Genomic DNA, 25,520 nt, shown 5'->3' with positions numbered 1-25,520 from the left:
GGTATAATGGGGGCATGGTTTCAAAAAGACAATGAAGAAAAACAAATTTGTCTAACAATCTCTCTTATGCCCTTGATCCCTTCCCAGTGTCCTCCATACTGATTATTTTCTAAATCAACCGGCTTATGTCATAAGCAGAGTGGAAGAAACAACAGCAACCCAAAAACAAAAATGACAGAAGCTCAACCAATACTTTCTCAGGCTAGTAGCAAAGTCATACAAGAGGAGTTAGAAGAGCCTGCTGGTTTTACTGGTAGGTATCCTTCTTCTTATGTTAGTTTTGCTCCATAAAATTTACTTTTGGGGTTAAAAATTATCTATTGTACTGAATTCATTTTTCAACTGTAATAGTTATTGGGGACAACTATTATTTAACTGCACACAGCAATGGTTTTAACATAGACCATTTTCTTTATTACAGTAGTGATTCTTCCAAGCAAGCATGTCTTGTGGCCCAAATGTTGTCTGCTAGCATTCCACTGAAATACATGAACTACAATACCTAAGGAGAACAAAAAATCCCTTGTCATATTAAACAGTAGTTCCTAGACATTGTTCTGTTTCCTTCAAAATTTCCTTCAAAATTAAAAGCCTTATTTAGTATTATATGTCACTTTTCCTCAATGCTGCTAAAGCCACATTGTCTAATGGTAAAACTATGTAAAAGGACAGGAGGGTTTTTTTCTGTTTATTCCACTTAACAGCTTGAAATATAAAACCATTAAAAATATCCTACCAAAGAAAGTGATTTTGTGTTAGAGTTATAGCATGTGTGTATGTGTTATAAATATGTATAACATATAACACATACAGCTTACCAGTTGAGCCACTCCTGCTGCAAGTGTACCCCCAGAACTATCACCTGAAATACAAATTCGATTGGGGTCCACTCCATATTTTGCAAGGATTTTATCATGTAGAAAGTATTTGACCACAGAAACAACATCCTCATAGGGAACTGGAAATGGATATTCAGGAGCTAGTCTAGGGCTTCAGAAAAAAAAGAAAAGAAACAAAGCATATAGGATTAAACTTCAGTTGCATATATCCACGTATCTCTCAATTTAATCAGCAGGTCCAGAGAACAAAATTGGCCCTACTTTGAATCTTTAGTTTCACCAGTCATACCTGGACTTCCTACTAACTTCTGTTTTTAAAATAAAATGTAGATTCTTGTAGAACGTTTTTAAAATATTGGGTTCTATGGGAGATGAAAGAGATCAGGATTCAGTCTTTATACTCATAAAATTGTATGTAAATTTTTCAGCAAAAGTGCAATCAAAGAGACATGCTCTGTAAGATTTATCAGATTCTCTATGGAGTTGGTGACTAACATTTTTACAATCATTCTTGGGAGTGCACACTAGATTTTAAAAGCACCAAATCTGAGAGAAAATGATTTATAGGTGTCATATTAGAAATTTATCTAGGTAAAAATTCTACAGAATAGAATTCTGTTATCAGAATTTGTATCATAAGCTGAGTACATGAGTATGAGCTTGCATATGACCTGAAAACACAATTCAAAATAAATATTTAAGTATAGTAAGTGATCTTGCGTGACAGCTGTAAATGTCATTCTAAGGCAAATTATTAGAGCATCTGTTAATGCACCCAACTGTACACTGTATATATATATATATATATATATGTATATATATATATATATATAATTTTTTCTTCTAATAGTGAAGTAAACTCTATTCGGTAATCTTACTTACTTACTTAGTAAGATTGGGTAATCTTACTCTGCACTAGTAATCTTACTTTGCAAAAGAATTGGTGAATTAATAATGTCAATGCTGCTGCTAAGTCGTTTCAGTCGTGTCTGACTCTGTGAGACCCCAGAGACAGCAGCCCACCAGGCTCCCCCGTCCCTGGGATTCTCCAGGCAAGAACACTGGAGTGGGTTGCCATTGCCTTCTCCAACGTATGAAAGTGAAAAGTGAAAGTGAAGTCACCCAGTCTTGTCCAACTCTTAGCGACCCCATGGACTGCAGCCTACCAGGCTCCTCCATCCATGGGATTTTCCAGGCAAGAGTACTGGAGTGGGGTGCCATTGCCTTGCTGCTGCTGCTGCTGCCAAGTCGCTTCAGTCGTGTCCGACTCTGTGCGACCCCATAGACAGCAGCCCACCAGGTTCCTCTGTTCATGGGATTCTCCAGGCAAGAACACTGGAGTGGGTTGCCATTTCCTCCTCCAACGCATGAAAGTGAAAAATCAAAGTGAAGTCGCTCAGTCGTGTCCTACTCCTAGGGACCCCATGGACTGCAGCCCACCAGGCTCCTCTGTCCATGGGATTCTCCGGGCAAGAACACTGGAGTGGGTTGCCATATGCTGACTGGATAACCCCTGCAATCTTGTCATATTGTAACTATATCTAAAATATCTGAAATGTAGTATAAATTAAGGAAAATAACATATCAAAAATGTATTGTTACTTTAAATGTTCTTCAGGGTACAAAAAAAAGAACAAATATCAGAAGTAACTGATTGAATTCTTAAACTCAGTACAATACACATCACAATTTTAAAAGTATCTTAAAATAATAAAGTGGTATATTAGGTTCAATTATAGAGAGAAAGGGAGAGCATCCTAATTATTATAAATTAGACATATCTCTGAAAACATCCAGTTCTTCTGGTTGCCCTATGGCAGCATTAATGAGTAGAACAGCAGTGGTTCCACTTGTATTTTCTATTTAATACCCTTAAGTTTTCAATTAACAAAAATACTACTATGTTCTCTGTTCGCCATTGGGCTAGGAGTCTCTAAGTATGTTTCTGCACTACTTAACTGATTGGAAAATGGGGGGAAAAAACTTCATTATGAAGATGAAATACAGAGAACCCCTGAATAGATCATATAGTACTGGACATTTGCTAGTCTTTCTTGTGTATTGTTGGAAATTTGGGCAAAAATCATTAGCACTTAAGTTCTCTCATTTTGGAATGATTTTAAATTTTCAGATGGTCCCAACATTTTCATCTGATGTTTCTCCAATTAAGAGTATCTATGCCGCCAATATCTTCTAATAAATTATAATGAAAATGAATCTAAAAAAGAATATATATGAGTGTAGCTATATCACTTTGCTGTATACTTGAAACTAACACAATATGATAAATCAATGGCACTTCAGTGAAAAAAAGAATGTCCATAAAATTAATCTTTTGTCACCAACTCAAAAAAAAAAAAAAAAAAAAAACTTCACAAAACTCAACATCCCAAATGTGTAACGGGTAGCTAACCACTTAGACATTTCTAGAAGTACCACAGTTGGGTTGCCAAAGATGTTCAGCCTGTGGTGCCTCTCAGAAGTCTGTCCAGTGACAGAGGTTGAAGGGAAACTGGGTACCTTTCAGGAAGATAAGATAAGGTAACATTAGTAAAAGTTACTAACATAAATATAAGATCCCTAGGTTCCAAGTCCTTTGGGAGGCTTGGGTGCCTTCTTTGGAAATCAAAACTATGTCACAAGGGCAAGAATTATAATACTAAAAAAAAATCACTGTCTTACTCCACTCCAACAACAACAGCATCAACTTTGTTTGCCGTCCATCTATTCAGGAGGTCCAAAGGTGTATGCTCTGAAATGAAGAAATTAATATGAAAGTCTACCCTGTAAATAAATGGCAATGGAAAACCAACAACACTGTGAAACATGACAGAAATATGATTAATTGGTGGAATCCTCATATTTTCACTTTTCCTGCTGCCACATGTTAGGATCCAGAGATGAAAGATTTGATGGCTGCCATCAAATGGGGAAGGTCATTGCAGAAGAAAATACATTCAAAGAATCATGAGAATACATTTAAAGCTCAGGGAATTAACTGTTAAGTACAATTGAAACAAGTATTGAGAGAGAAGTAGGCTATAAAGTGAAACCACTTTGGAAAATAAGAATACCTGTACCAGTACTTGGATGCTACACTAAAGATTTCTTTGTCAACAAGGTGATAGATATTACCAAAGAATTTAGTTATAAAATTTATGACCAGATTTGCATATAACAGAAGCAAATTAGAAAAAGGGTGACATAAACAAGGAAATGGTGGTGAGCAAAAAAAAAAAAAAGGAGAAGCAACAGAAGGAAATAAAAATGATAATTTTTTTAAGCATGGAGAGAGAAAAAGCTATTTAGGAAGATAGGTGGACAGAATTGGTTATTAAATGTAGATGCTAAGGAACAATAAATAATTGATTGTAATTCTCACATTGATAAAATGACAGCTGAGGAGGAGTTCCTCTGCTTGTTTTCTTGAAGTTGTTTTTACTTTTGTTGTTTATTTGGGTTTATTTTTTTCCTAGACTATGGGGGTGGGGACTAGATATGATTCAGGTTGTTTAATCATGCTAACCTTATATTATCTGCTGCTGCTGCTGCTAAGTCACTTCAGTCGTGTCCGACTCTGTGTGACCCCATAGATGGAAGCCCACCAGGCTCCCCCATCCCTGGGATTCTCCAGGCAAGAACACTGGAGTGGGTTGCCATTTCCTTCTCCAATGCAGGAAAGTGAAAAGTGAAAGGGAAATCACTCAGTCGTGTCTGACTCTTCGTGACCCCATGGACTGCAGCCTACCAGGCTCCTCCATCCATGGGATTTTCCAGGCAAGAGGACTGGAGTGGGGTGCCATCGCCTGTGGTTCCTCCAAATATACTGGCAAGCTCTGAAATTCTATATATATTGATCTTAAACTTAAGACCGTGGTTACAGCTGGAGGTACAGCTTTGGAAATCAACAGCATAGGTGTGAGGGGTAGTGCTGAAAAGTGGAAAGGTCTAAATAAAAGAGCATGAGGAGTCAAAAACTAATGAAAGGACTACTGGAGAACACAAATACTTATAAAACGTAAAAACAGGCCCATTTTGTGCATTTGTTTATGTTTGCTTTATTTTAAAGAAGGAGAAGCATGTGAAGTTAAGGTGGAGAGGCAAAAGTCAAAAGAAATTGGTTTCATAGAAACCAAGGGAGCAAAGAATTTCAGTGAAGCAAAGATGAGGGATCATTGTCAAATTACACAATTTAAGAAGTCTTAAAGGAGAAATTGGATTCCACAGTGTATAAAAATGAGCCTGAGAAAGATAAGAGTGATAAGTGACTACCTAGAGAGAGATATTTGGAAACAAAGAAGATCAAGGCAGAAGATGTTGTAACATGTTTAAGTGCCAATAGAGAGGACACATTTATAGATAGAAGAAAAATACTGATTAAAATTTTAACAATAGTAGGAAATATGACCACAGACAAAAAAGAGATTAAATCTTAGCAAAGATAAAAATGCATTTTTCTACAGTATAAGTAGAAAGAAGTAAAGTTAAGAATTAATACAGTCCATAATTTTTGAGGACACATATGGTTGGCAAGGAGTAAAGAATAGATGGGTGCTGAATTTGCACAGACATCCTTGATAGATGAGGGAGGATAAGCTGAGAGACTTGAAAGAGCATGAGGTTTTGAAAGTGGCATTGATATGAAGGACAGTAACTAAATACACACAAGAGACAACATCTTGAAACCACCTTGAGGGTTTGTAGGATGAAACTGCTCACCAGTGGTATGAGGGTTAAACCTGTTGATCCTGCTGACAGGCCTTGGTTTGGGTTTTGGTTCCTCCACTTGCTAATAGGACTTGGAACAAATTACTGAACCATTCTGTAGCTACCTTACCTCTAAAAGCATGATAATAATACCTATCTTAATATTGTGCTGCTGCTGCTGTCACTTCAGTCGTGTCCGACTCTGTGCGACCCCATAGATGGCAGCTCCCCCGTCCCTGGGATTCTCCAGGCAAGAACACTGGAGTGGGTTGCCATTTCCTTCTCCAAAGCATGAAAGTGAAAAGTGAAATTGAAGTTGTTCAGTCATGTCCGACTCTTCATGACCCCATGAACTGCAGTCTACCAGGCTCCTCCATCCATGGGAATTTCCAGGCAAGAGTACTGGAGTGGGGTGCCATCGCCTTCTCTGATCTTAATATTGTGAGTATCTATCAAATAAGAGTGGACCACTCACCAAACTACCATAGCATTTGTGATTATTTTGAAATGTTAACAGATCACAAAGTCAAAATTCTGGGTATAATCACTCAGGCTGTGTCTCTTTGGTGAAAGGAGTCTTTTCATTTGTTTCTTACATTTTGAAATTCCTTCAATACAATATCAATTATATTCTGTGCTGTATGGTGAATCAATAATATCAATAGTCTAAAAGCAACTGTGTACATATGTGTGTTTGTGAGTGTGTGTGTATATGTTTGAGCATGTTTGAGTTTGTGTCTGTTTGGGAATGTGTATGAGTGTGTAACTGTCTTAGATATTCCATCATACCTCTTGGAATCATCTCCAAATATTAGACAGGAATATACTTGAGGAGAGGAACTTGATTACTCAGGTGTATTTTATTTTTCAAGTTCAAAAATATGCATTGGAGTCTAAGCCTCAAAGTGATAAGTATTGATGCATCACTGTCTACAATATGAATATGTATTTGCTACTTGGAAGTTGCAGATATTATCACTTCTGAACAAACATTTAAATCATCTTATTCACTTCTGTTTTTCTGAACCTAAAATCAGGCCATTAGGTAATTTCAAACCCAAGCTTTAAGTTTACCACTTGAATCTCCCATTATACATTGTCAGTGTAACTTTATTTGATAATAACTTTTTTAAAGCAAAAATCTCACCTGATATTTTTATGATTTATTTACAAAAAAGTATATGAAGATATATATATGAACCTTGACTGACACAGTTTATCTCTCTGCTAAGTACACTTACTTACAAACATAAATTATATCAGCAAAAGTTCTGCCAAATATAATATACAAAGATTATTTTAATATAAATACTTATAATGTGCAACACATACAAACACATATACTCACACACATTTGCTTATATAAAAAGTACTTACTGTAACTTCCTAAGACAAAGGCACCACCATGAATAAAAATTACAGCTGGTCTCTGGCTTTCTCTCTTCCTCTTTGGCAAGTACAAACGTACTGGAATATCACTAAATGTTGTATCCATCACTGTAACATTTTCGTCTGAAATTGATTGTGTATAGTCCAGTTTTACTAGTATGGCCAAAAAATCTTCAAGTCTTTTAAGGCCTATTTTTTCCAATATCGTAGCCTGTCAAAACAAACAAAAAATTTAGAACTTTAACTATTTCAGTTTTTAGTAATATGTAATCAAAGAGGAAAAATAAAAAATGAATACTGTAAAACTACTAGAATTCATCAATGAATTTGGTAAAGTTTCAGGTTGCAAAATTAATACACAGAAATCTCTTTCATTTCTATACACTAACAACAAAAGATCAGAAAGAGAAATTTAAGAAGCAATTCCATTTACTGTTGCATCAAAAAGAATAAAATACCTAAGTATAAGCCTACCTAAGAGACAAAAGACGTGTACTCTGAAAGGTATAAGATGCTGATGAAAGAAATCAAGGAAGAAACAAACAGATGGAAAGATATGCCATGTTTATGGATTGAAAAAAAATCAATATTGTCAAAATGACTATACTACTAAAGACAAACTACAGATTCAATGCAATCCCTATCAAATTAACATTGGCATTTTTCAGAGAACTAGAACAAAACAAACAAAAAAAATCTCAGAATTTGTAAGGAGACACAAAAGACCCTGAATAGCCAAAGCAATCATGAAAAAGAAAAACAGAGCTGGAGGAATCAGGCTCCCTAACTAATACTACAGAGCAACAGTCACCAAAGAGTATGGTATTGGCACAAAAATAGAAATATAGATCAATGGAACAGGATAGAAAACCCAGAAATAAACTCATGAACCTATAGTCAATTAATCTATGACAAAGGAGGCAAGACTACACAATGTAGGAAAGACAGTCTCTCAACAAATGGTGCTGGGAAAACTGGACAGCCACATGTAAAGAAATGAAATTAGATCATTCTTTAACTTCAGACTGGAGAAGGGAATGGCAATCTACTCCAGTATTCTTGCCTGGAGAATCCCATGGACAGAGGAGGAGCCTGGCGGACCACAGTCCATGGGGTCGCAAAGAGTCGGACATGACTGAGTGACTAACACACTAACTCCATACACAAAAAATAAGCTCAAAATGGATTAAAGACCTAAATATTAGACCAGACACTATAAAACTCTTAGAGGAAAACATAGGCAGAACACTCTCTGACATAAATCACAGCAATATCTTTTCAATCCATCTCCCAGAATAATAAAAATGAAACCAAAAATAAACAAATGGTACCTACTCAAAAGCTTTTGCACAGCAAAGGAAACAATAAACAAAAAGACAACCCACAGATTGGGAGAAAATATTTGCAAATGATGTGACTGATAAGGGGTTAGTCTCCAGAATTTACCAACAGCTTATGACACTTAATAGCATCAAAACAACCCATTCAAAAAATGGTCATAAGACTTGAATAGACATTTCTCTAAAGAGGACACACAGATAGCCATCAGGCACATGAAAAGATATTCAACACCACTAGCTATTAGAGAAATGCAAATCAAAACTACAATGAGATATCACCTCACATCAGTCAAAATGACTCTCATCAAAAAATCCACAAACAACAAATGCTGGAGAGGATGTGAAGAGAAGGGTACCCTCCTGCACTGTCGGTGGGAATGTAAATAGGTACAGCCACTATTGGAACAATATGGTAGTTCCTTAAAAAACTAAAAGTAGAGCTACCATATGACCCTGCAATCCCACTCCTGGGCATATATCCAGGAAAGAATATGGCCTGAAAAGATACATGCACCTCAATGTTAATTGCAGCACTGTTTACAATAGCCAAGACATGAAAACGACCGAAATGTCCATTGACAGGGGAATGGATAAAGAAGATGTGGTACATATATACAATAGAATATAACTCAGTCGTTAAAAAGAATGAAATAAGGCTATTTGAAGCAACATGAATGGACCTAGAGAGTGTCATACTGAGTGAAGTAAGTCAGAGAGAGAAAGAGAAATATTATATGACACCCCTTATATGTGGAATCTAAAAAGAAACGATACACATGAACTTACTTACAAAGTAGAAAGAGATTCACAGACAAAAAACTAACTCACATCTGCCCAAGGGAAGGGATAGTCAAGGATTTGGGGAAGATCATGCCAAACTGCTATATTTAAAATGGATAACCAACAAAAACCTATTTTATATCGCATGAAACTCTGTTCAATATTATGTGCCAGGCTGGATGGGAGGGGTGTCTGGGGGAGAATGGATACATGTATATGTATGACTGAGTCCCTTCATTGTTCACCTGGAACTATCACAGGATTGTTAATTGGCTATACCCCAAACAAAATGTTTTTAATATTAAAAAATTGAATAAATATAATAATACTGTAGAGGTCTCAATGTACATCCTAACACATACGCTATCAGTCAGCTCAGTTGCTCAGTTGTGTCCAACTCTTTGTGACCCCATGAATTGCAGCACACCAGGCCTCCCTGTCCATCACCAACCCCTGGAGTTCACTCAGACTCACGTCCATCGAGTCAGTGATGCCATCCAGCCATCTCATCCTCTGTCGTTCCCTTCTCCTCCTGCCCCCAATCCCTCCCAGCATCAGAGTCTTTTCCAATGAGTCAACTCTTCTCATGAGGTGGCCAAAGTACTGGAGTTTCAGCTTTAGCATCATTCCTTCCAAAGAAATCCCAGGGCTGATCTCCTTCAGAATGGACTGGTTGGATCTCCTTGCAGTCCAAGGGACTCTCAAGAGTCTTCCACAACACCACACTTCAAAAGCATCAATTCTTCGGCGCTCAGCTTTCTTCACAGTCCACCTCTCACATCCATACATGACCACTGGAAAGACCATAGCCTTGACTAGACGGACCTTTGTTGGCAAAGTAATGTCTCTGCTTTTGAATATGCTACCTAGGTTGGTCATAACATTTCTTCCAAGGATTAAGCATATTTTAATTTCATGGCTGCAGTCACCATCTGCAGTGATTTTGGAGCCCCAAAAAATAAAGTCCGACACTGTTTCCACTGTTTCCCCATCTATTTCCCATGAAGTGATGGGACCAGATGCCATGATCTTCATTTTCTGAATGTTGAGTATTAAGCCAACGTTTTCACTCTCCTCTTTCACCTTCATCAAGAGGCTTTTTAGTTCCTCTTCACTTTGCCATAAGGGTGGTGTCATCTGCATATCTGAGGTTATTGATGTTTCTACCAGCAATCTTGATTCCAGCTTGTGCTTCTTCCAGCCCAGCGTTTCTCATGATGTACTCTGCATAGAAGTTAAATAAGCTGGGTGACAGTATACAGCCTTGATGTACTCCTTTTCCTATTTGGAACTGGTCTGCTTTTCCATGTCCAGTTTTAACTGTTGTTTCCTGACCAGCCTACAAATTTCTCAAGGGGCAGGTCAGGTGGTATTCCCATCTCTTTCAGAATTTTCAACAGTTTATTGTGATCCACACAGTCAAAGGCTTTGGCATAGTCAATAAAGAAGAAATAGATGTTTTTCTGGAACTCTCTCACTTTTTCCATATAGTTTCTTCTCAATAAATCCACATATATAGTGTTTTTTAAATGAGTAATCTGATCAATTTACTTGCAGCTTATCTTATATTGGTCTACTTATTTCTTAATTATAAATTTTATCTGAAAAATTATCTGGGAAAAGATTTGCAACTTCTTTGTATGGGTATTCAAAATATTTTCATTTAATTCATTGTAATTTAATTTATATAAAATTTCAGAAAGTGTATACTTAACACTTTATTAATAAAGCTATGCCCATTGTTTGAACTGCAAACACATTCCTGTTTTTAATAAAGACTTGGAGAAAAAAAAAAAACATTATTTGTAAATTCTATGCCATTGGAATAAAGATCTCTTTACTGTTTTTGGTAGGCTTCTAATATCTTTGTAGTATCTTCCACTGAATAGTCACAAAAAAAGAATTGTGAAATACTGTGGGGGAAAAGAACATTACACAGCATTTATTATTATAGCTACCTGAGGTTGTTATAATTTTATGAGGTTTTAAAAAAATCATATAAGCTGTCTGCTTTAATGATGAGGATACTGAGACCTAGAAAGTCCCAGATTCTGACCCAAGTTAGATGCCTAGTAATTGACAAGATGTAAATACATTTTTCTAGACCACTGTGATATATACTACTGGTACTCCTCTTTCAGTTCAGTTCAGTCGCTGAGTCGTGTCTGAATCTTTGTGACCCCATGAACCGGAGAACACCAGGCCTCCTTGTCCATTACGAACTCCCGGAGTTCACCCAAACTCATGTCCATTGAGTCGGTGATGCCATCCAACCATCTCATCCTCTGTCGTCCCATTCTCCTCCTGCCCTCAATCTTTCCCAGCATCAGGGTCTTTTCAAATAAGTCAGTTCTTTGCATCAGGTCGCCAAAGTATTGGAGTTTCAGATTCAGCATCAGTCCTTCCAATGTATATTCAGGACTGATTTCCTTTAGGATGGACTGGTTGGATCTCCTTGCAGTCCAAGGAACTCTCGAGTCTTCTCCAACAACAGAGTTCAGAAGCATCAATTCTGTGCTCAATATTCGTTATAGTCCAACTCTCACATCCATACATGACCACTGAAAAACCATAGACTTGACTAGATGGACCTTTGTTGACAAAATAATGTCTCTGCTTTTCAATATGCTATCTAGGTTGGTCATAACTTTTCTTCCAAGGAGCAAGAGTCTTTTAATTTCATGGCTGCAATCACCATCTGCAGTGATTTGGAAACATAGAAAAATAAAATCTGACACTGTTTCCACTGTTTCCCCATCTATTTCCCATGAAGTGATGGGACCAGATGCCATGATATTAGTTTTTTGAATGTTGAGCTTTAAGCCAACTTTTTCACTCTCCTCTTTCACTTTCATCAAGAGGCTTTTTAGTTCTTCTTCACTTTCTGCCATAAAGGTGGTGTCACCTGCATATCTGAGGTTATTGATGTTTATCTGGGCAATCTTGATTCCAGCTTGTGCTTCCTCCAGCCCAGTGTTTCTCATGATGTACTCTGCATAGAAGTTAAATAAGCAGGGTGAAAATATACAGCCTTGACATACTCATCTTTCCTATTTGGAACTAGTCTGTTGTTCCATGTCCAGTTCTAACTGTTGCTTCATGACCTCCATATAGGTTTCTCAAGAGGCAGGTCAGGTGGTCTGGTGTTCCCATGTCTTTCAGAATTTTCCACAGTTTATTGTGATCCACACAGTCAAAGGCTTTGGCATAGTCAATAAAGCAGAAATAGATGTTTTTCTGGAACTCTCTTGCTTTTTCCATGATCCAGCGGATGTGGGCAATTTGATCTCTGGTTCCTCTGCCTTTTCTAAAACCAGCTTGAACATCTGGAAATACACAGTTCCCGTATTGCTGAAGCCTGGCTTGGAGAATGTTGAGCATTACTTTACTAGCATGTGAGATGAGTGCAATTGTGCAGTAGTTTGAGCATTCTTTTGCATTGCCTTTCTTTGGGATTGGAATGAAAACTGACCTTTTCCAGTCCTGTGGCCACTGCTGAGTTTTCCAAATTTCTGGTATATTTAGTGCAGCACCTTCACAGCATCATCTTTCAGGATTTGAAATAGCTGCACTGGAATTCCATCACTTCCACTAGCTTTGTTCATAATGATGTTTCCTAAGGCCCACTTGACTTCCCATTCCAGGATGTCTGGCTCTAGGTGAGTGATCACACCATTGTGATTATCTTGGTCTTGAAGTTCTTTTTTGTACAGTTCTTCTGTGTATTCTTGCCACCTCTTCTTAATATCTTCTGCTTCTGTAAGGTCCATACCAATTCTTTCCTTCATTGTGCCCATCTTTGCATGAAATGTTCCCTTGGTATCTCTAATTTTCTTGAAGAGATCTCTAGTCTTTCTCAATCTGTTGTTTTCCTCTATTTCTTTGCATTGATAGCTGAAGAAGGCTTTCTCTCTCCTTGCTATTCTTTGGAATTCTGCATTCAGATGCTTATATTTTTCCTTTTCTCTCTGCTTTTTGCTTCTCTTCTTTTCAAAGCTATTTGTAAGGCCTCCCCAGGCACCCATTTTGCTTTTTTGCATGTCTTTTCCATGGGGATGGTCTTGATCCCTGTCTCCTGTACAATGTCATGAACGTCCATCCATAGTTCATCAGGTACTCTGTCTATCAGATCTAGTCCCTTAAATCTATTTCTCACTTCCACTGTACTCCTTTACATATAATTAATTGCTAAATTATGTTTTACAAAAGAGCCTATAAGAAATGGATGGGAGAAAAACAAAGAGATTGAACAATCAGACAAGAAAAAGAAAGAAAAGGAATCCAGATTGGAAAAGAAGAAGTAAAACTCTGTTTGCAGATGACATGATCCTCTACATAGAAAACCCTGAAGATACCACCAGAAAATTATTAGAGCTAATCAATGAGTATAGTAAAGTTACAGGATATAAAATTAAAACACAGAAATCCTTTGCATTACTATAAACTAACAATGAGAAAACAGAGAAATTAAGGGAACAATCCCATTCACCATTTCAATGAGAAGAATAAAATACTTAGGAATAAATTTACCTAAGAAACAAAAGACCTATATATATAGAAAACTATAAAACACTGATGAAAGAAATCAAAGATGATATATACAGATGGATAAATATACCATGTTTGTGGATTGTAAGAATCAATATCATGAAAATGAGTATACTACCCAAAGCAATCTAAAGATTCAGTGCAATCCCTAACAAGCTACCAATGGTATTTTTCACAGAACTAGAAAAAATAATTTCACAATCTGTATGGAAACAAAAACCTGGAATAGCCAAAGCAATCCTAAAAAAGAAGAATGGACTGGAGGAATCAATCTGCCTGACTTCAGACTATTCTGCAAAGCTACAATCATCAAGACAGTATGGTACTGTCACAAAGACAGAAATATAGATAAATGGAACAAAACAAAAAGCCCAGAGATAAATCCATGCACCTATGGACACCTAATCTTTGACAAAGGAGGCAAAAATATACAATGGAGAAAAGACAATCTCTTTAACAAGTGGTGCTGGGAAAACTGGTCAACCACCTGTAAAAAATGAAACTAGAACACTTGCTAACACTATACACAAAAATAAACTCAAAACGGATTAAAGATCTAAATGTAAGACCAGAATCTATAAAACTCCTACAGGAAAACATAGGTAGAACACTCTGACATAAATCACAGCATGATCCTCTATGATCCACCTCCCACAATAATGGAAATAAAAGCAAAAATAAACAAATGTGACCTAATTAAACTTAAAAGCTTTTGCACATTGAAGAAAACAGGGTGAAAATGCAGCCTTCAGAGTGGGAGAAAATAATAGCAAATGAAACAATTGACAAAGAATTAATTTCAAAAATATACAAGCAGCTTATGCAGCTCAATACCAGAAAAATAAACAACCCAATCAAAAAGTGGGCCAAAGAACTAAACAGACATGTCTCCAAAGAAGATATAGAGATGGCTAACAAACATATGAAAAGATGCTCAACATCACTCATTATCAGATAAACGCAAATCAAAACCAAAATGAGGTACTATCTCATGCCAGTCAGAAAGACTGCCATCAAAAAGTCTCCAAATAACAAATGCTGTAGAGGGTGTGGAGAAAAGGGAACCCTCTTACACTGTTGGTGGGAATGCAAACTAGTATAGCCACTATGGAGAAGAATGGAAATTCCTTAAAAAACTGGATATAGAACTGCCACATGATCCAGCAATCCCACTGCTGGGCATACACACCAAGGAAACCAGAATTGAAAGAGACATCTGTATCCCAATGTTCACTGCAACACTGTTCACAATAGCTAGGACATGGAAGCAACCTAGTTGTCCATTGACTAATGGATAAGGAAGTTGTGGTACATATACACAATCGAATATTATTCAGCTATTAAACACACACACACACCCACCTTTGAGTCAGTTCTAATGAGGTGGATGAAACTGGAGCCTATTATAGAGTGAAGTAAGTCAGAAAGAAAAACACCATGCAGTATATTAACACATATATATAGAATTTAGAAAGATGGTAATGACAACTCTATATGCAAGACAGCAAAAGAGACACAGATGTAAAGAACAGACTTTTGGACTATGTGGAAGAAGGAGATGGTGAGATGATTTCAAAGAATAGCACTGAAACATGTACATTACCATATGTAAAACAGATGACCAATGCAAGTTCAATGCATGAAGCAGGGCACTCCAAGCTGGTGCCCTGGGACAACCCAGAGGGTTGTGGTGGGGAGGGAGGTGAGAAGGGGTTTCAGGATGGGGGGACACTTGCACACCTGTGGCTGATTCATGTTGATATATGTCAAAAACCACCACAATATTTTAAAATTATCAGCCTCTAATTAAAATTAATTTAAAAAACAAAATTAAATTGAAAAAAAGAAAGGAAAGGTTCTCTGATAGAAGTAACTTGACCAAACTTAAAAAATAATATTTACTTAAGGAATAATGAATCATAAATACTCTGCTTGTCTGCATAGTACAGGCTTGAAGTAGAAATTTCAGCATATTAACATTTCTAAATAGCTCTAAAATACTACTGATTTCAAATAAAAACGCACATGCACACTTCCCAGATGGCTCAGTTTAGAATCCGCCTGCCAAGCAGAAGAGGCTGATTTGATTCCTGGGTCAGAAGATTTCCTGGAGAAGGAACTGTCAACCCACTCCAGTATCTTGTCTGGAAAATTCCATGAACAGAAGAGCCTGGCAGGCTGCAGTCCTTGTGGTTGCAAAGACTCAGACTGAGGAGTTGAGCCTGTACACACATAGAAGCAAAAATCCTTAACAAAATATTAAATAACATTCCCTGATATTGAAAAATGACAATCCATTATTATCAATTGAGTTCTGCCCCAGAAATGCAAGATTAGTACACTATTTGTAAATCAATGTAATTCATGATACTAATACAGAAAGAAAAATTATATATGCTCATCCTAATATACAATTATAATAACAGATGCAGAAAAACAATTTGGCTTAACTCATCACCTATTCTTGATAAAAAAAAAATCTCTGCAAACTTATAATAAAAAGAAACTTCTTTAATCTGATAAAGGATATCTACAAAAAAAAAATCATATTTAATAGTGAAAGACTGAATGCTTCGTCCTAAGGCAAGGATATCTGCTCTATACTCAACAGAATTCTGGGAAGTCCCAGTCAGGGCACTAAGGCAGAGAAAGAAAATGTCACACAGGCTGGAAAGAAAAGGATAACAGTTTCTCTGTCTCTATTTCCAGTCAACACAATTATCTAAGCAAATATTATGGGATTTACCAAAAACCTTAAAAAACAAATAAGCATGTTCAGTCTGAACAAAATATACAAGTGAATATACATAAGAAACATCATTTCAAATGTAGCAATAAACAAAAGGAAATCAAAATTTTAAAAAGTATCAATTTTAACAGCACCAAAATTAAATTTTTAGTTATATAACAATATACATATAGAGTCTTTATCTGCTGAATACTGATGGGAAAACACTGATGGGAGAAATTAAAGACCTAATTAAATTGAGAAATATTCATAAACTGATCAGAGACAATATTGTTGAACTGACAGCTCTTTCTGAATTGGTTTACAGAGTCAACAAATTTCAGACAAAAAGCTCATCAGAATTTTTAGTCACTACTAAAAATTATGATTAATGGTGATTAATTATAATGATCAAAGCAATTTTGGTAATTAAGAAAGGTTGGTGGACTCCTACAACCTGGTTCCAAGACTACTGAGAAGCTAAAGTAATCAAAACCGTGTAGCATTGCTGAAAAGCTGGACTCACAGATCAAGGGAAGAAAAAGGAGTCGGTTCAAAAATAAACCAACACAGGGACGTCCCTGGTGGTCCACTGGAATCTGCCTTCCAGTGCAGGGGACACAGGTTCTATCCCTGGTCTGGGAACTAAGATCCCACATGCCTCGGAGCAACTAACCCTGTGTGCCACAAGTAGAGTCTGTGCACCACAAGAAAAGATCGTACATGACATGACGAAAATTCTGCATGCCACAACTAAGACTGACAGGGTAAAATAAATAAATATTTTTAATAAAAAGGAAAAAAATAATACAACTATGTCCAATTTATTTTTGACACAGATACAAGGCAATTCGATGAAGAAAGGTAGTAAGTGTTTCAACAAATGATTATGGAACAACTGGACATCCATATGCAAAAAGAATGTACTTTGACCAATTCCTGACACATTATATAGAGATTAACTCATAATGGATCCACTGAGCAGTGTGTGCTCAGTGTCCAACTCTTTACAACCCCATGGACTGTAGCCTGCCAGCCACTGTTATCCATGAAAATTTCCAGACAAGAATGGGTTGCCATTTCCTACTTCAGGGGATCTTCCTGACCCAGGGATTGAATCTGTGTCTCTGGCGTCTCCTGCATTGGCAGACAGATTCTTTACCACTGAGCCACCTGGAAAGCCCAATGAATCCAGTACCTAAATGTAAAATGAAAAACTGCAAACCTCTCAGAAGACATGATAGGAGAAAATCAGTGATCTTAGATTAGGTAAAAAGTTCTTAGATACAATGTTAAAGAAGGAAAGCTTTACTTTTTGGAAAGCTAAATTGGACTTCAATGACATGTAAAAGTTTTTGCTGTGTAACTTAAGACAACAAGAAGAAAAGTCCCAGACTGGGAGAAAATATTTACAAACTAAGTATCTGCTAAAAGAATACACAGGAAAACTATACAAAAAAGGTCTTAATGACCCAGATCACCATGATAGTATGGTCACTCACCTAGACCCTGACATCCTGGAGTCTGAAGTCAAGTGGGCCTTAGGAAGCATTACTACAATCAAGGCTTGTGGAGTTATGGAATTCCAGCTGAGCTATTTAAAATCCTAGAAGATGATGCTGTGAAAGTGCTGAACTCAATATGCCAGCAAATTTGGAAAACTCAGCAGTGGCCACTGGACTCGAAAATATCAGTTTTAATTCCAATCCCAAAGAAGGGCAGTGCCAAAGAATGCACAAATTACCATACAATTGCTCTCATTTCACATGCTAGCAAAGTAATGCTCAAAATCCTTCAAGCTAGGCTTCACCAGTATGTGAATCTAGAACTTCTAGATGAACAAGTTGGATATAGATAAGCAGAGGAACCAGAGGTCAAACTGCCAACATTCACTGGACCACAGAGAAAGCAAGAGAATTCCAGAAAAATATCTGCTTCTACTTCATTGATTACTCAAAAGCCTTTGACTGTGTAGATCACAACAAACAAAAATTCTTAAAGAGATGGGAATCCCAGACCACTTTACCTGTCTCCTGAGAAATAGGTATTTGAATCAAGAAACAACAGTTAGAACCTTACACTGAACAAGTGACAGGTTCAAAATTGAGAAAAGTGTATGATAAGGCTGTATGTTGTCACCCTGTTTATTTAACTTATATGCAGAGTACATCATGTGAAATGCTGGGCTGAATGAATTACAATCTGGTATCAAGATTGCCAAGAAATGTCAGCAACCTCAGATATGCAGATGATATCACTCTTATGGAAGAAAGTGAAGAGGAACTAAAGAGCCTCTTGATAAGGGTGAAAAAGAAGAGTGAAAAATTGACTTAAAGTTCAGCATTCAAAAACTAAGATCATGTCATCATGTCCCATTCTTCATGGCAAATGGATGGGGGAAAAGTAGAAGCAGTGACAGAGTTTATATTTTTGGCCTCCAAAATCATTGCACAGGTGACTGCAGCCATAAAAATTGCTTGCTCCTTGGAAGGAAAGCTATGACAAACCTAGACAGCATATTAAAAAACAAAGATATCACTTTGCAAACAAAGTGACACAGCTATAGTCAAAGTTATGGTTCCTCCATTTGTAATGTATAAATGTGAGAGTTGGACCATAGAGAAGGCTGAGCACCAAAGAAGTGATGTCTTCAAACTGTGGTGCTGGAGAAGACTCTTTAGAGTTCCATGGACTGCAAGGAGATCAAACCAGTCAATCCTAAAGGAAATCAAAATCATTGGAAGGACTGATGCTGAAGCTGAAGCTCTAATACATTGGCCACCTGATGCAAAGAACCGACTCATTGGAAAAGATCATGGCTCTGGGAAAGACTGAAAGCAAAAGGAGAAGAGGGGCACAGAGCATAAGATGGTTGAAGTGAAATGAAGTGAAGTCACTCAGTCATGTCCGACTCTTTGCAACCCCATGGACTGTAGCCTACCAGGGTCCTCCCATGGGATAGCATCACTAACTCAACGGACAAGAATCTGAGCAAACTGGAAGAGAGTGAAGAAAGCCTGGTGTGCTGTAGTCGATGGGTTTGCAAAAAGTCTGACACAACTTAGCACTGAACAACAACAACAAATGACTTGTATCCCCAATAGGAAGAACTCTGTATAGTTAAAAATAGCAAAACAAAGAACCAATCTTTCAAAATGGAGGAAAAATTAAACATGCATGTCACCACAAAAACATGGAATAAGATATAAATATATGAAACAATACTCAATACTTGTAATCACAAAGGAAATGCAAATGTGTACCACAATCAAATATTTTGAAACAATAATAAAATTGCTCTTAAAAAATTGAAAATATTAAGTGTAGAAAAGACACAGAACAACTAAAACTTTCACGTTTTGCTGGTCTGAATGCCAAATTGTACTGGCTCTTTAAGACCCAGAGGGATGGTACGGGGAGGGAGGAGGGAGGAGGGTTAGGGATGGGGAGCGCGTGTATACCTGTGGCAGATTCATGTTGATATATGGCAAAACCAATGCAATATTGTAAAGTTAAAAAATAAAATAAAATGTGAAAAAAAAGTGACAGACCCAAAACAAACAAACAAACAAATAGGCAATTTGCTATATGTTAAATACACATTTATAATATTACTCAAAACATCTAATTCTAGGTATTTACCTGGTAGAAATTAAAATTTTTGCTCTTTCAAAATCCTGTATATGAGTGCTTTACCAGCTTTATTCATATCCACTCCAGTGGGAACAACCCAAATATCTTTCAACTGTTTATTTGGGATAAACCATGATACATCCAGCTTCCCTTGTGGCTCAACTGGTAAAGAATCTGCCTGCAATGCAGGAGACCTGGGTTCAATCCCTGGTTTGGGAAGACCCTGGAGAAGGGAAAAGCTACCCACTCCAATATTCTGGCCTGGAGAATTCCATGGATTGTATAGTCCATGGGGTGGCAAAGAGTCGGACATGACTGTCTTTCACTTTCACTTTCATGATACAACCACATAAGGGAATACTACACAGCTTTAGAAAGGATTGAACTTGTGATACTCTCAATGCATAGATTACTTTAGAATATATCTTTCTTTTTATTTATTTTATTTTTGGCTGTGCTGGGTTTCTGTTGCTGTGTAGGCTTTCTTTAGTTGCAGTGAGTATGGGCTACTATAGTTGCAGTGTAAGGGCTTGTGGTGGCTTCTCTTGTTGAAGAGAATGGCCTATGAAGTGCATGTGGAATCTTCTCGGACCAGGGATCAAACCCGTGTCTCCTGCATTGGCAGGTGAATTTTTAACCACTGAACCACATGGAAGTCTCTCAAATGTATTATGTTTAGTGAAATCCATTAAGCTGGACTCACAATTCCCATGCAGTATAAACCCATCTGGGCTTCCGAGGTGGCTCATGGGTAAAGAACTCACCTGCAATGTAGGAGACACAGGAGACACAGAGAGGATCCCTGGGAGGAGAAAATCCCATGGAGGGGGGCATGGCAACCCACTCCAGTGTTCTTGTCTGGAGAATCCCATGGACAGAGGAGACTAGCAGGCTACAGTCCATAGGGTCTCAAAGAGTCAGAAACGGCTGAAGTGACTGAATGCACACACACACACGCACACACACACACAGATACACAAACATGAACCCATTTATGGTATTTCAAAAACACAAAGTGTACAGGCATACAATGATCAGCAGTTACCAGATGTTTAGGGTGTGGAAGTGTTTACTAAAAAGGGAAGCATGAGGTGATTTGGGGGGTTATGTTTTCATGTTTGATTTTGGTGCTGGTTACATGAATCTCTACCTATATTAAATGACATAGGACTGTATAACCAATAGGCTGACTTTTAATTTGGCGTAATGTTGAAGGAAAGTAGAGTCTGAATATAGACTGTTTGGTTTGAATCTCAATTCTAAAAATTATTACCTATGTGTCTTTGGTTTTCTTATTCCCTGTGCCTCATTTTCCTCATTTATAAAAAGAATAACTATAGTGACATCTTCAAAGTGCAGTTGTAAGTGTTAAATAACAGTTTTAAGGAAATTAAAGCATGAAAGGATACATCATAAGTGCCCAATAAATTTTAGTTTTTTTTTTCATTATCAATATATGTGAAAAACACTCTTAAATATTTTCATTGCTGGTTGAAGATAATCATAGTGAAGATAATTTCCATTTAGCAGATAATTATCACTTTAAAATGAACTCTACTTAATGCACTGTGGTGACCTGAATGGGAAGGAAGTCCAAAAAGGAGGGGATATATATATATGTAAATGGATTAATTTTTCTGTACAGTAGAAACTAACACAATATTGTAAAGCAATGATACTCTAATAAAAATTAATTTAAAAAATTAACTTTTTTAGGGTGTGGCCCCTCATTTCTGATTGTTCTGATGATGGGAGTAGATGCTTACTAGATTTCTACTGAACAAACACCAGCTACCATTTTAGACATCACTACATGCTGTCTTGGAAAACATGCCCTCTTACTCTCATAGTAATGCTGCAATTTGTTTATAGATTTCTCACTTTGCAGTTGAAGAACTTGAGCCACAGAAAAATGAAGCAGACTCTTTTAAGATCTGGACTTCAAGTTCATGCTCTGTCTTCTACTTTCAGTCAGTTCAGTACAGTTGAGTCACTCAGTCATGTCCGACTCTTCATGACCCCATGAATTGCAGCACGCCAGGCCTCCCTGTCCATCACCAACTCCCAGAGTTCACTCAAACTCACGTCCATTGAGTCGGTGATACCATCCAGCCATCTGATCCCCTGTCGTCCCCTTCTCCTCCTGCCCCCAATCCCTCCCAGCATCAGAGTCTTTTCCAATGAGTCAACTCTTCGCATGAGGTGGCCAAAGTACAAGAGTTTCAGCTTTAGCATCATTTCTTCCAAAGAACACCCAGGGCTGATCTCCTTTAGAATGGACTGGTTGGATCTCCTTGCAGTCCAAGGGACTCTCAAGAGTCTTCTCCAACACCATAGTTCAAAAGCATCAATTCTTAGGCGCTCAGCTTTCTTCACAGTCCAACTCTCACATCCATACATGACCACTGGAAAAACAATAGCCTTGACTAGACAGACATTTGTTGGCAAAGTAATGTCTCTGCTTTTGAAATGCTATCTAGGTTGGTCATAACTTTCCTTCCAAGGAGTAAGCGTCTTTTAATTTCATGGCTGCAGTCACCATCTGCAGTGATTTGGGAGCCCCCAAAAATAAAGTCTGACACTGTTTCCACTGTTTCCCCATCTATTTCCCATGAAGTGATGGGACCAGATGCCATGATCTTCGTTTTCTGAATGTTGAGCTTTAAGCCAACTTTTTCACTCTCCTCTTTCACTTTCATCAAGAGGCTTTTTAGTTCCTCTTCACTTTCTGCCATAAGGGTGGTGTCATCTGCGTATCTGAGGTTATTGATATTTCTTCCGGCAATCTTGATTCCAGCTTGTGCTTCTTCCAGCCCAGTGTTTCTCATGATATGCAGCCAATAATATGAATGTCTAACTCTGTAGTCTTGTTTTTCCACATTATTTTATCAAGAATTGTTGCACATTATAAAATTTACTTATGACAATAACAAAGTGATTATCACTTGAGCAATTAGAAGCTGATTGCTAAAATAATTGCATGTATATATAAGCAAATACAAAAGCCATTTCTATTTTACATATGCAATATTTTAATTCTGTTTTGCATTTGATAAACTAGAAGTTGAATTCTACAGTTGCATGGTTTCAGAATGTACTAACATTGATGAGGCAGGGCAGTAAATTAGCATTCGTTACTCTGAAGTTTAAAGCTATAGAAGCTCTTCAGACAATAACATGGCAGTTTCTCTGTAGGGCTGGCACTTGCTCATTTTTCTCTCTAATTCAGTGAATGAAAAGGTGGAGCATTCACAATAAAAGGGAACACTGAGGGCAACAGATCATTCGGCACACTTTTAACTTTAGACAGGAAATACCTTGGGATCTAGTTTGACAGATCTGTCACCTCCTCTAGGTAGCACACTAGACAAGCACTTCCCTGGTACCATGCACCGCTCTCCCTTCTCTGATCATTTATTGTCTGTTGATGCATTGTCCCTCAAACTTCCTATTGTTCACATATTTATAAGGCCTCCAGTTAGCAGCATGCTTTGATAGAGAGCCTGATACTTTCAGTGAGGTAGATCTTAGTTCAAATTCTAGTATTGTCACAATAAAATCTAAAATGTAGCAATATAGTATTGAAGATAGACAAAAGCAGTGGTTTTCAAGGTATGGTCTTAGAATTCTTGTGGGTCTCTGAGAGATATTCAGGAAATGATACTTCCTGCCTTTTTTAAAAGTCCAATTTCCTCATGAGCATGTAGTGGAATTTTCTAGAAGCTACATGACATGTAATATTGCAACAGGTTAAATGCAAAAGTAGATGGTGACTCCAGCTCTCTTCCATAAAGTGAGACATAAATGAGATTTACAAAAATGGAAAACAATATCACTATTATTTATTTTAACTTCTAATAGGCTTGTTATATTAACATCATTATCATTATTAAGTTCGTTGATTTCTTTCTCTCTCTCTTTTTTTTTCCACACTGTGGGGCATGCAGGACCTAAGTTCTGCTACCAGGAATTGTACATAGGCCCCCTGCAATAGAAGTGTGGAACCTTAACCACTAGACTACCAGGGAATTGTTATCTAATGAGGTCAGTTTCTAATGCAAATACTAATAACTATAACCCACATTAAAAAAGTTCATTTAGTCTCAATATTTAAAAGGTATAGAGTTCTGAAACTAAGAACTTTAAAAATGACTGATAGAGACACTAAACCAATACAGGTACTAAATGTACATCTAAATATAAAAACATAATCAGTATACATAAGTAAGTTTAAGAAAATACATGGTTAGTTTTTCTCAGGAATATAAAATATAAATTGCTTTAAAATCCCTTCAATTTTCCACTTAAATAATATTATTTCTTTTATTCTTGGCACAGTATATTTTGCATTTATTTTACCAGCAAAATTTTATCTCCCATGTTTTATACAGATTCAATAGAGTTTATAATGATTTATCAAATTAAACAGATTAATAATATTTGAATGATCTATCTTAAAAAAGTCATTTTCAAAATACTAATTACAAGAAACTTTACATGTGCTTGTAACAAGGAATCCCAATTCCCTGGAAAAAAAAAAAATTACCACAAGTGAAGTAGTTTTTATAGCAGCATCCATGATCCTTACTTTCCATGGTTCTTCAATGTTTTCTGGGATTGGTGTAAAAATATAAAAAGCACAAAGAATACAAGTCAGTCCAAAGCACAGAGCTTTGTACCCCATGATATTCTTTTCACAACCTCTGGATAGTGATGATACAATGTCCCCGTATATATACTAAAATGCTAAGTAGTAGGACAAAGGTACATGACAGAGTCTCTCAAGTAATCTGACTGTGTTAACCATGCTGACCTAAAATTCAGTTCCAAGATTAACAATGACCAGTTGTAACTGGTTCAACAGTTACACACACACTGTATCTGAAACACAGTTCACAATATGTCTCATCAAACATGCAGACAGAATAGTGAAGAATTTAGAACATTGGCAGAAGCTCTTTCATCCTGTGACACTATCATTGATTCAGCACAATAAATTTTACTATGAGTCTAAACAGAGCACAAGATAAACCATAGAGTCTGGTGTTTCTCCTATTATTATTTTACAAAGATTAATGTGAAGAGCTTGACTCTCTTTGCAAAACAGAAATAGAGACACAGACATAGAGAACAAACATTTACACACCAAGAAGGGGAGGAAGGAGTGGGATAAACTGGGAGATTTGGATTGACATGTATACTTTATACTATGTATAAAAAAGATAACTAAAAAAAAAAAAACTACTGAATAGTGTAAAGAAAAAAAAAGATTAAAAACACACACATGCACACATACACACACACACAGAAAAAAAACCAAAACCTTTCAGGTAATATTTAGTCACACTCAAGGCTAATATCTTTGTCATACATTATTACAAAATTAAAATCCACTTTGATCATCTGAGCTTTAGACAAGAAGAGTGGAACCTAGTATTCTTGGCAGAATTAATTCATCCAGTCCAGAAACACTTATAAAGTATTTATTTACATTGAAAGTGAACATTTTCAATCTATTTAGTTGGATGATCATGCAAAAAGTATGTATTGATTAAA

At 36.9% G+C, this 25,520-nt stretch overlaps 1 protein-coding gene across 1 annotated transcript in view; it reads right to left on the bottom strand.

Annotated features, from left to right (window-relative positions):
- Positions 1 to 24,648, bottom strand: part of LOC147379327 (arylacetamide deacetylase-like 2) — a 28,926-nt gene extending 4,278 nt beyond the window's left edge. Inside the window, exons 1-4 of the mRNA XM_086390796.1 lie at positions 24,511 to 24,648; positions 6,924 to 7,146; positions 3,522 to 3,591; positions 819 to 990 (exon numbers count right to left, since the gene is read on the bottom strand). Coding sequence (XP_086246922.1) covers positions 819 to 990; positions 3,522 to 3,591; positions 6,924 to 7,146; positions 24,511 to 24,648 — 603 coding nt within the window. The remainder of the gene's footprint in view (positions 1 to 818; positions 991 to 3,521; positions 3,592 to 6,923; positions 7,147 to 24,510) is intronic.
- Between the last annotated feature and the right edge of the window lie 872 nt (positions 24,649 to 25,520).

This window comes from Bos grunniens, chromosome 1 (assembly GCF_055505025.1).
Source record: "Bos grunniens cultivar Pamir isolate PY7600 chromosome 1, Bosgru_T2T1.0, whole genome shotgun sequence".
In the NCBI taxonomy this organism is placed as follows: Eukaryota; Metazoa; Chordata; class Mammalia; order Artiodactyla; family Bovidae; genus Bos; species Bos grunniens.
Note: the sequence above shows the minus strand (reverse complement) of the source record. Positions and strands in the feature narration are given on the sequence as shown.